The sequence below is a fragment of the Pagrus major genome, chromosome 14 (assembly GCF_040436345.1).
Source record: "Pagrus major chromosome 14, Pma_NU_1.0".
NCBI lineage: Eukaryota > Metazoa > Chordata > Actinopteri > Spariformes > Sparidae > Pagrus > Pagrus major.
Window position 1 is genome coordinate 12,036,773 of NC_133228.1, and position 12,468 is coordinate 12,049,240.

The 12,468-nt window shown below is 42.5% G+C and overlaps 1 protein-coding gene across 1 annotated transcript in view; it reads right to left on the reverse strand.

Annotated features, from left to right (window-relative positions):
- The window catches only part of dock4b (dedicator of cytokinesis 4b), a 127,976-nt gene that overhangs the window by 12,369 nt on the left and 103,139 nt on the right, over nt 1-12,468 (reverse strand). Inside the window, exons 41-48 of the mRNA XM_073481179.1 lie at nt 10,439-10,525; nt 8,501-8,677; nt 5,803-5,886; nt 4,594-4,713; nt 4,053-4,174; nt 2,991-3,102; nt 1,320-1,401; nt 56-165 (exon numbers count right to left, since the gene is read on the reverse strand). Coding sequence (XP_073337280.1) covers nt 56-165; nt 1,320-1,401; nt 2,991-3,102; nt 4,053-4,174; nt 4,594-4,713; nt 5,803-5,886; nt 8,501-8,677; nt 10,439-10,525 — 894 coding nt within the window. The remainder of the gene's footprint in view (nt 1-55; nt 166-1,319; nt 1,402-2,990; nt 3,103-4,052; nt 4,175-4,593; nt 4,714-5,802; nt 5,887-8,500; nt 8,678-10,438; nt 10,526-12,468) is intronic.

Sequence of the window (12,468 nt, forward strand, 5' to 3'; positions counted from 1 at the left end):
CGATTTAGAATGAGAGTCCACTGTTGGCAATGTAGGTGTGTGTGTGTGTGCTAACCTGTGCAGGGTCCAGGGGGTTGGGAAAGATGGCGCTGACCGGTCTCTCTCGTGGAGACAGACAGGCATTTTCTCTGGAATGCTTGTGTTTCTCTGCCATCTGGGGTGAACCTGGAAAGGACAGTGTGAGATATGAGAGCAGTGACACACACACGCTCACAAACACACACAGGAGAGCGTAGGCAACACATAAGGGACCAAATCGCAGCAAGGTGTTAGGCTATTACCCACAAATACTGGCAATCAGGAAAGGCCAATCTCTCTTTCTCCCTCCAAGCCTCTCCACCATTCTTTCAGCCTCGCTGACTCCACAACATGATAAATGGCCTGCCCCCTGCCCACACACACGCACAAGCACACACACTCCTCACCTCCTCAGAGAGCTGGACAATCACACTAGACATGCTAAACCTTGACACAGAAACATATGTAACACACACGCAAATCCTCTCTCGCATCATTTTCACAGCACTTCCCCTCATCTTCTGTTAGCCACTGTGTAGTTCTCGATCCATTAGCGAATGTGATACCACTTGGAGGGCTATCATATGAGCATGAGATAGCCATCGCTGGCTCTCATTCAGATAACACACTCGCAATAATTCTCTCCAGGCTTTATGGGTAGACAGAGGCCACTTTTATAAGGGTGCCGCCCGCTGCCAGCGGCCTGCCAAAGGGGAGTGTATACGCTCTCATAAACGTCTTCATATATTCTTACTTTTTATGATGTGGATCAGGCAGGAACACGTTTGCACATTTGAGCACGGCGAGATAAGAGGGGCAGACAGAGGGGGCATTAGATATTCACACTCCACCGTAAAGGAGGCTCGGCCCGGGCCTGGACGGGAGATTGTGTTGAGGTCCAAGAGGGATACTCCATAGAGCTGTAATCATCTCCTACTCTCGCTCTGTCTTGCATTCTCAACCGCATTTGTCTCTACGTCTCAGCAGATTTAATTTTTCACCTCAGCTCATTTTGTATTCTATTTTTCTGCCTCTCTGCATTGTTCCTTCTCCTCCTCCTTTTTTTTTTTTTTTTACCTCATCTCCCTCTCCTACGTGTATCCCTAGCCGTCGTGTAACCTCGCTAACCTCGCCGTCGTCGTTTGAAAGAACATCATCACTGAGAGGTCAAAGGTGCAAGTCCCCGTGTTCTGTCTGTCCAGCTGAACCTCCGTCTGCTTCCTCCGTGTGAGTCACTCGAGATTGAAATATCAGCTAAAAGCCTACAGTGGATAGCACTGTGAAATGAGTGGCTGTCTCACCTCTGGCACTGGAGGGGGCTGAGCTGGTGACATTGGGCGAGGCAGAATGGTTGGAGCTGAGGCTTGAGGTAGACGGGCTGGGCTGTAGGAGGGATGACAACAAGAAAACTACATCACGATCCCAAACCAGAACATTATGCACTTTAATAACCTTCTATATAAAAAATAAAAACTTTATAACACAGTATTGAGAAATTCACAACCTTTTCTGATGTAATAAAAAAGGCAAAATCTGAGTGTTTGGAGACAGTGTCTTTTCTGACGCTTCAAAGTCAGATATTTTTAACTCCACGCCTCTAAGGTAGCTTTAACTTCCACAGAACTGTACTTCTGCTTTTCTTTTGCTCCAAAAGTAGTAAAATACTGCGGGGCTAAGAAACTATCACATGTGGAAGTATAAAACTGGGAAGAAGAAAGTAACTAGGCTTATGTTCCTCTGGTAAGTGATGGTTAAATGCTCAAAATGCTAGTTAACTTTTCATGTTATGTTTATCGCAGATTTCATTTAAAGGAATAGTCCGAGATTTTGAGAAATACAGTACTTGCTCTTGTTGTCCATTTGAATCATTAGCCTGGAGCTTAGCTAAGCATAAAAACAGGAAACAAGGTGAAACAGTTAGCTTGTCTACAGCTAACAAAATCCACTTTTTAAAGCAAACTAAATAACATTTCATATCTTGTTTGCCAAATCTTTACAAAAGCCAAAACAGTATATTGTGGTTTTAGGGGAGTTATGTGCTGGATTATTGTTGGCCAGCGGCAGAGACTTCCTAGAGTGTCCACCTGTTGCCTGGCAACTTCAGGATGACGACCGGGCCGAGCTAAACGACTGCTGGTGACAGATTCATATTTACTGTGCTGGGACTTGTGGGGTATAATAAACATATTACATATCCCAAAATGTCGATGTAATTCTTCCAAAAATTTCAAGTGGTTTGTCAAAAACTCAGGCTGGTTTTATGCACAGCTTGCCATATTACAAATATGTTGTCTTAATTGTGCTCAGATATTTGAACCATCTGTTTGTGTATATATATATATATATGAGCAGATGGTTGACACTGACTTTGGTCACAGTGGCCATTTTTTTAAAAAAAACACTCCCTCTATAAAATAATCCTATGTACAATCCATCAATATGTGTCTGCAGGATCGTGGGGTTTGAAGTCTTAGCTCTACTGTTCTGGAACAATACTTGTCTTCAGGATCACCATCACTAAATTGTACTTGATCTATCAAATAAAAGCTACGATGTTCAAAAAACCGTATTGTAATAGGTTCAGTCAGATCAGCAACAACCGCTTCTCTCTGCTTCCTGCCAGGTGTGCCAGACAGCTTGCCAGGAGTTGTCGGCAGCTTTCTGAATTGGCCAAATCTACTTTAGATTAGTGCCCAACTCCAGCGAGCTTCCTGGGCGAGCACACAAAGCACCGTGTCTTTATTTGATGTAATCATGACAATTTCCTTGGCTGGATGAGGCAGAGGACTACAGAGCAAAAAGGTTCACAGGAGAAGAGGGATGGAGTGAGGGGGATTAAAAAGGAATTGCAAGTGAAATCTGAAAAGTAGGGAGCAAGAGGGCAATGAACATGTTGGGATGTGGGCTCTGCTGCCTTAAGAGCCTTTATGGGCAGGAAAAAGAGGTATGTGAATAAGAGGGGAAGAGATTACCTGCATGTTGAAGACTTCATCCGAACTCTCCGACTGCCCTGTGATGTTACTGACTTCGTTGGAGGCTTGAGATGACAGAGAGGACGAGGAGTAGCGGTTCACTGCAGGGTAGCTGCGGGGGCTGAGAGACAGAGAGAGATGGTCACTGTGGCTTTCAGCAAAGAGAGATAGGTTGAGGTTTTTTGTTTCATTAGACTTCAGAGGTTTCACTCACCGAAAATTCAGCACGAGTCCCACCAAAGGGCAGCCAGGGAGGGAAAAAGACAAACAGAGATAGAAAATGTCAGATTATAAGAAGATAATCGATGCAGCAGTCACAGCATTTCATCCAGGACTTGTCTACCGAAAGGCAGAAGTTTAAAACAAAGGTTAAAGAACAAACACAATTTTTAAAGGAAGGTTGAAGCAGAAGTCTTTGTCCACGAAAAAAGTGCTAAAAAAAATAGATGTAACCTGGCTTTTGTGATTCCAAACAGAGCACAAAAAAAGAAATCAAAACCTCGACAAGAAAAACTCAAAATGTCACGGGGAGATGGAGGTGATGTGTGTGTCCGTATCTTTCTGTGAGGACGTGCCCCCTGGGAACGGACTGTGGAGGCAGAATGTCGCAGGTAGACAGAGTGGCAGGGTCACTGAACACATCAAAACACACACACACACATATACACACACTCCCACACACACACTCGTCTGCCTGCTGGCCCAGCGGCAGGCACATAGAAATGTCCCTGTGGGTGCCAGCCCCCGCCTATTGTATGGCACACCGGTGAGGAATGGGAGGAAGGAGAGGGAGGCACAGAGGCACAGAGCGTGGTGTTGGAGGTGAGATGGGGACACAAAAAAGTAAAATAAAGAAGATGAAGAGTCAGATCTGCAGGCACATCGGGAACAGCGAAGGAAGGTGAGACAATATAAAGCCGAACTTTAATACTGAAGTAAAAAGCTTTTTGAGTTATATTTAAATTTCTTATGTGACAGAAACCAGAAGAGAAAAGAAAGAAAGACAAACTGGAGACGTAACATCAATAAATTCTCAAAACAAAAGACAAAATAAGGTCGCACCTCCGTCTGGCGACCCCTCTGCCACCGTCTGGGCTAATGATGTTGGGCACAGAGTTCCTGCAGGTCCGCGGGCTCCCGTTGGTGAAGTGCACCGGGCTCGCGCGCACATAAGCTGGAAACTCCTGGGGTGTTTAAATTGGACGAGAGGAAGTGCACATGATTAAATGCTTCTTGATGCCAGCTTGAGGTATGCAAAATAAAAAAACACACAAGTGCATAAAAAGGAAGTCTGCTTAATGAGGGGTGGCTTTCTCCCTGGAGGACCGATGGGGTTGTTCACTCGGAAGTCTGAACACAGCGGTCGGTTTCTGTTGTTGCGTACAGTGTGTGCTTCCATAAAGGACTAAAGGAGACTTAATGATTTGAGAAAAATTCATTACCTTAAGTAGGAAATCTTAAATCTTTCTGATACGAGTGATCCATCATCAACTAACTAACTTCTGTTTAACTTGATATTTAAATCCCTCATTAGTTTATAGAAGTAGCAGCCTTTGAAATACATTCTTTGAGATGGATGAGGGTGTCTTGTCTTCTGACGTACCTGAATGCCAAGACTGGATTTCATCAGGTGAAACTGGTCCACTAACTTCTTGTGGAGCGGTCTCATGTCCTGGGGAACAAACTTCTCGTGCACAGCGAGGCCGTACTCCAGAATGTGTGCCTGCAAAACAAGAGCTGGTTAACATCTCTGGGTATTATAGACAACAGAAAGTCAGGAGGTTGATTTAATTAACTATTATCTTTTAAACACAATGAGATAAGGTAAATATTAGGGATCATATGGATTTTTTGGGGCCAATACAGATACCGATTATTAGTAACCAAGGATGCCGATAAGCAATATTTGGAAACAATATACATTCGATGTAAGAATAAAAATCTCAGTTTCAAAATCTAGAATAACCAGTGATGGAATGTAAGCAAGTACAATTTACTTAAAGGATAAGTTCACCCAAAAATGATAATTTGGCCATTGTGTTCCCACCTTCATACTGATGCAAAGTAAGGGGAAGTCTTGTAGGGCACAAAACATTTCTGGAGCTTGACAGCAAAACAGCGCTGCAGCATTCTCTTAAAACAACTGAAGTAGATGGGGACTTGTTTTAAAATGTAAAAAAAACCAAACAACTCAAATAAACATAAAATGGCTCCAGACAACTTGTCCGGTGTAATCCATGTCTCTGGACTCCCTGAGGTCCAAAATTGATTTGAAAAGACGTGACATTCACCCTTTTCTAAGCCGAAATCCCCACCGTAGCCGCCAAGCTAAAAGCGTTAACACACCCCTCCTTAAGTGGTTGCATGTAATTTCTTTTAAAATCACCGGGATATCGGATCCTGCAACTCTGTTTTGCTGTGAAGCTCCAGAAAAGTTTTTACAGCATAGAAATGCCGAACATATGTCAAAGGTCATTTTGAACACTGTCAATAATGAACACTGGCTGATATATTGTTATCTGATTGATTGTAACTCTCAGACAAGGTATCGGCCTAAAAATCAGTATCTGTGCCCCTGTGACAGGGACAATTAGTGAAGAAAATATTTTGCATCATAGGAAGAGTGAACCTGCCAATCCCCATTGATGTTTCATCCCATTTCTAAAAAGGAAAACAGGATATTAACACTCAGTACTAAATGACATTATACTGTAAAAAGCACTGGCAAAAACAACTCCAGTTCCACTTTTTTGACACAAACTGTTTCCAAGGTCTTTCCAAGGTCTAAGCCCTCATATCTCTCATTACAAACCTGTTCAAACATGAGCTCTCTCAGTCGCCCGATCTTGTCGCCGTCCTCGGGGTGATTCATAATGTAGTCCTTCACGAAAAAGGCCTGAGCGGAGACAAAATGAGAAACATCTGTTATGCTCACACCAGGAGCTTTCTGCACCGCAGAGTTTACCTGGATCCCTGCTGGGCTGACACAGTGAATTAGCGTCCTCACAATTTTCAGTTGAATCCTTGAAAAACATTCACACACAAAGTGAGCAAACAAGAGTCAACTAACATCCAGCTCAAACGAGGTGAAATACTCCTGTCTGAGTTTTTTGTGTTGCGATATTAATATCAAGTTCAGGGAGCAGAATAAAAAGCTAAAAATAGAGAAAGAGAAACACTCAGCCAAATGCATATTAGTGGAATCAAACGATTGATTTTACTTTGATTTAGGGGCTAATTTAGTCTCAGATTTTAAAAGCTTTTCTTGTCACTGCTTCCTGTTACAGATCATGTCTCTTCAGAAACATTACACTTCTTGATTATGCGCTTTCTGTGACTTTCCCAGACATTTGCCTTCAAAAACAGCAAAAAAAAAAGCACGACTCAAACGAGAAACAGATACGATGAAAAATGTCCGGTCTGCCTTGAATGACGATAACCATTTTTGTCCTCTCCATATATTAAAAATGCCAGTTCCTTGTTGTTTACAATGCCATCGACACTTGTGATGCGTCTACAGATTACGGTAAATCCTTTTCACTCTGCATCAGAGCACACAAAGAGCAGAAACACGACGAGCTGATGAAAGACCCGGCTCGTAATCGTCTTTCAAATCTGCCACGGAGGGAAGCACACACACACACGTACACACAAATAAAAAAGACTGAAAGGTACTGTAAAGGAGGAGTTCACAAAAAAGATCAGCACGGTTCCTCTCACAAGGACACAGCTGTTTATCTCCAAAGAGACAGAGCCAGATGACATTTGAAGAGAAAAGACGCTCGACGCTGCTTCAAACCTGTCACACACACTCGTCGCCGTCCTCAATGAAACAAGGATATTATTCCTTCAGACAAACATCCTCAGATGGCAATCTCTACAAAGATAGCCTATATTAGTATGCACTGAACATGATGCCACGTTCTTTTGTTATTAGAAACCTGCGACACATGTAGAACAAATGAAACATATTTTATTGCGTAAACATTAGAGTACATATGCAACAGCGCCGCAGTAGTAATTCTAGAGAGAGAAATGCTGCCTGGAGCAGGAAGTCCAACCAAGGACCTCCGGAAAAGGCAGCGAAAAAATAATCAATAATCTTCTACGAATGATGGAAATTCGTCGCCGGGCTGTGGGGAGCGAGGCCTCACCATGGATTGGCTCAGTTAATCATTAGAAAAGTCCAATTAGAGAGAGAACGCTGAGGGGAGGGGAAATAAATCAGACAGCATTCCCCCCCCCTCCAAGGCTCAAACTAAAGCAATAAATCTGAATATTAATAATGACAATTCCTCCTTCATTTGTAGCCCGGCATACCTCCACAGCTGTCGATCGGTATTACGCTGGGAAATTAATAGATTTATAGCGCGGGGGGTGCCGCATGTTATATCCCGCAAAAGAAAAATGTGTGTCGATACCAGTGGTGTTCGCCACAGCCCCATCTGTGTCCACCAAAAGGAAAATAATTGTGGTTGATATGAAAATGAAAATTAAAGGGGCATTATGTACTTTTGGAGAAGAAACTGAAACTCAAGATTTTAAAATGTACGATATATATATGAGATAATAATAAAACTCAAATAGTTGAAAATAAGTTCCCCAGAACACTGGTCATTTATACCCAGAGATGCCTTTTATACATGTGTACACATAGAAACACATACATGACCCTGACAAAATGTTTCTGAAAGTAATTCTTTATGCTATAATATGCTTTAATGAGGGCAGTGAGCTCAGAAAGTTCTTGAGCAACCCTTTCCTTTGTGGTTCGATCGAGTATCCTACAAACCTTGATAGGCTACTTCTGCACAGAGGCACGCTCTTCTGCACAAACCCAATATACACTCCCAAACACACGCACATACAGTATATTCACACACATGCATCTTCACATATGTGCTCCTGGCGGAAAGGGTGGTTGCTATGCGACACCGAGCAATTCGAGTCCACTCAGTTAGCTGAGGGTAAAAAAATGTTTTCCCGAGTCGATTTGTGGATGTCTTTTCTTTTTTCGGATCATGCTGCACCTGGTTTAGGAATGTTTTTATCGTGCAGTCGTCTACTCTTAAGGAGCTTTTGGAGAAGCAGCAGATGCCAACGTTTGGATTGACCACAGTTTTATTATAGCGGCTACATAAACACTCCCATCTCATTCATTCCGCTATTATCAGCCATCCATCGCTCTATAATCTTTCCTCTCAGTCCTCTACCTGCCATTTTTTGACCCCTCTTTCTCCCCACATCCATCCATTGACCGATCCCACATCCATCCACCCTTCCCTCTCATCTTCCCACTTCCATACCATCCATTCACATCAGTCAAACCCTTCGCCCAACCATTCGAGCGTCCATCCATCAGCTCATCCGCTCCTCCCTCCGCAAAACGCTCCCTGTCCATACATCTCTCCGCTAAAACCCACCTTCATGCATCATTAGCCGATCCATATGTCATCGCTGCCTCAGTCTCTAAAACCCCCCAACCTTATCCTCCATCTATCCATCCATACCTCTTGGTAGCGGGCCAGCCCCCCGTTGACAGCGGCGTCGATGACCCCGTTGAGGCACATGGTGAGGGGGTTGATGTTCTGCATCTGCCGGCTCTGACACTGGGTGATCAATGTGCGCAGCTGTAAGTTCTTGTTCTCGATCACCTCGATGGCGTTCTCCAGCGGGCTTACTTCCACCTACAGGGAAGGGAGGATGTGGAGAAATTAGTTAGTTTTATGGGGTCACTTCTTCTGTGGCTCTCAAGGGAGCTTTCAAAAAACTGAAACCTTGAAGAAAAGAAGATATATGAAGGAGAATCCGATTTACAAGGTGGGAGTGTGGAGTTTGGAAGAAGTGGGCAATTATCAGGGTGTACTGTGCTGTCAAGGTGCATTATGGGAAGTGTAAGTGTTGAAATATCATCATGTTTTACGTTGATATGGCAAACTTGTGAGCTAACAGTGACTTGTTTATGCATCCAGCAGATACGGGGAGACAATAACACCTTTACAGAGGCCAATTTTTGCTCCTTTTAGCTCCATTTTTGGTCTCCACCAACTTCTGATGGAACTATCCTACTCTTTAGCTGCTTAATGCTGCACTATGTTCACAAGCTAGTTGCTAACATTATCTGTCCTAAATGTGGTGCTGGGGCAGGTAATGTACAGGGGATTTTTTAGAGCTTCTTTACTAAAAAGTGCTGCCTGCTGCATCAGGAAACAGGGTTGATGAGTGAAGTCAAACAATGAGCTGAAAGATGCTGAAATGTTGCACTGAGGTGATGGGAAATAGTTGGGTGACAATTATCTTTTTTAGCACTACTAGCAACATCTTTATCCTAAACATAGCAATTTGTTGATTTAAACATAGCATTAATGTTATCAAAATTTGTGTTTCAGTAAATGGAGTTTGGTGGTTTTGGCGAGAGCGACATAGCAGCTGTTCCTGGTTGGACAACAAAAAAAGGATTCAACTCTTTAACAAAAAGGTCCGCCTCTGTAGGAATCATTTCCCTCATGTTGTCAGACACTTAGAATAACATTCTGAGTCTGACGATGGCAGAAACTTTTACTGAACTTGGTAGAAGTTGTCCACAAGGATTACATTGCAGCCGCTGGATGAGACGTTTTACTGAACAAAACAAAATGAATCATTTACACAGAAAAATATGCAAACATTGGGCCAATTTTTAAAAATAGCAGAATTCTCCTTTAAGTCTAAGGCGCACCAAACACACTCACATGCAGCCATTTTGCGTATGCTCATGGATGCATAAAAACCGTCTTCCCTTCATCCTGTACTGTATTTTCTTTCTCTTTCTTTTTCTTCCTCTGTCTCACGCAAAGCTTAATCCTCTTGCTAATAGAGCTTTTGCCAAATCTATATTTTATATGCTATTGCACTGCATAACCATCATAGAATAACAGTGGGGTTTTTACAGTCCACAATTTCACACCATGCTCGGCAGCTACGCGCTAAAGAATATGTGCTTAGACCTACAGAGACAGACGCTGTGTTATGTTTTGCATACGCCGGACAAAACAGCTTTTAAAATCCTCCCACTCCTTAGAGATCTGAGCGAGAAGATCCGAGACGGAAAGCTTTAGAGAGGATTTATGTGTAACAGTGAAGCAATGGACTGGTATCAAATATGATAGTGATTCCAGTCTAGAAACACAGAACAAGTATTGGTCCATTTGAAAAAAATGGACATTTTGGTCATCAAAGCATCCAGTTCATATCATCTATCTATTGCAGGAAGTGTAATGTGTTCAATAGCCCCAGACTCCTGACCTGGGTCATTATTGCTGTTCAATGTAATGACTCGGATCGATACTCGGGTATTGGCTGCGAGTGCTCTAAATTGCAACCTACAAAATAAAAGCGTATTACAGTGTCCCTTGTGTGTGCTGCAGTTATGTCTTCATGGATATTTCATCAGAGGTGGTCACACTCACCAGCTCTCTCTTGTCCACCTCAAACCAGCGAGAGATGCCTGGAAGACTCTGGACCAGAGTCAGGGTCGTCCTCTCCACCCAAAGGCTCTGTAATAAGACACAACACACTCGTCAGTACTAGCTGATTGCTAAAAACACTTTAAAAGAAATCCATAGCTAGTTATATCTAATGCACACATGCGCTGTATCTCTGGCAGACAGCACGCAATTTAATTCCATAGTTTGAGGAAAACATGTTGAGTACACCTACTGCCAAACCCCCACTTGTAGGTGTAGGTCAGATGTCATTTCTTATATCTCCTGTCATCATTCATGTTCCACCACTTACCCAGTCAGCCAGCGTGCTTGTCAATACGCCAGCATCCCACAAGGTCGTTCTGACAGCAAATAAACTATGGAAACTCTAGTATTCACTGCAGGCTATTATCATATTGGATAGTGGAGCAACTACAGTGATGTTTACACTGTGATTGTTGTAAATATATCAGGCAGCATGACGGATGGAGAGCAGTTAATTGTAGTCATTAATAGGCTACAATTTAAAAGCGAGGCGGGAGATAATGCGACTTTGTACGAGTAAAGTCAACAATTTTTAATACGTGTCAAAATCATATTTATGACATTGTGAGGGCATAACTGTAGCACTATTTATCTATCTAGATTGTTTTATTGTGAGTTGTATCTGCCTTCCATCGAATATACTAGAACTAGATGGTTCTCGGCTTGTGGTGTGTAAAGCAACAAAAACACACGTTTGAAAAACAGCAATGACTCTCCCCAGAAATCATCACCTGGTTACGTAAGACGATCAACAGACAGAACACAGTGCAGCGAGCATTTTCATGTAGGAACTACTTTTGGGTGAACTGTCCTCTTTAAGGACTCTCAGAAACCCTGTACCCTGTTGAGCTAAATGCTAATGTCACACTGACGGTGATAACATGCCGATGTTACGCAGGTATAATGTTTGTCATGTTCTTTTTACGTTATGTCAAAGACGTGTGTACTGTGTTGCAGAGATATCTACTGAAGTTAGCATGCTAACCAGCTAGCCCTGGCCCATCCTTTCTTGCAATACTACTCCACGCTCCCAGTCTGGACTGCTCACTGCACAGCTTACTAACTCGGCCAACTAGCTACTGGCAGCTACAGTTAGGAGCAGTTAGCGGTTACTATGGTGACATGCCACCATTTGTTTGAGTATGAATTCAAGAGGGAGACAATGTTGACATATTGCACCGTTGAGAATCAAAAGTAATTTTAATGCAAGTGTCAAAAGTTAATTTAAAAGTAAATTCTGTATTTATTTAAATGCATGTTTACACTGTACACTGAAAATGCAGTGCTTTTTGTTTCAGTTTAGTAACTAAAGTTGCCATATAAATGTGGAGTAAAAAGTACAGTATTTGCTTACTAAAGTGAGGCACTGGAGTAAATGTACTTAGTTACATTCCGCCACTGATATTTAGCCATAAACCAAAGTTCTGAAAAAATTGGAACCATAATTAAGTTATTATTTTTCTGATCCCCAGTTGGACATTTTGTTTTCTGGGCTCACTCCACAGCCAGGTGACCAACAAGGTGCTAATACAGTACAGCTTAATTTATTTTAAGGTTAGTTTGGGACCCAGTGTTTTGCTCAAGGACTCTCCAGCAGAGCAGATGAGTGCAGACACACTGTATTGATCCAGTGTCCTTAGGTTGCAGCAGGGTCTTCCGACTCACTACACAACCCTGCTGCCCTTTTATTGATTTTCTGCTTTTTAAGGCTAAGAAACCCACCTGAAAAAAAACATGTATTACAGTGTAAGAACAGGAAGTTGAAAGGAAAATCTGACAAAAATAAAAGCCTTGACCTTTCAGTGAACTATTATTTTCTGCAGATAGAAACTGTTGAATTTCTTCGTTATTGCTTTATTATGACTGATGACACCACATCCTGGCTGCTGCTGAGTCTTCTCACCATGCAAAAGTTTATCATACATACAGTATTATTCCCACCTGCGGGCGAGGGATGGAAATGTGATATC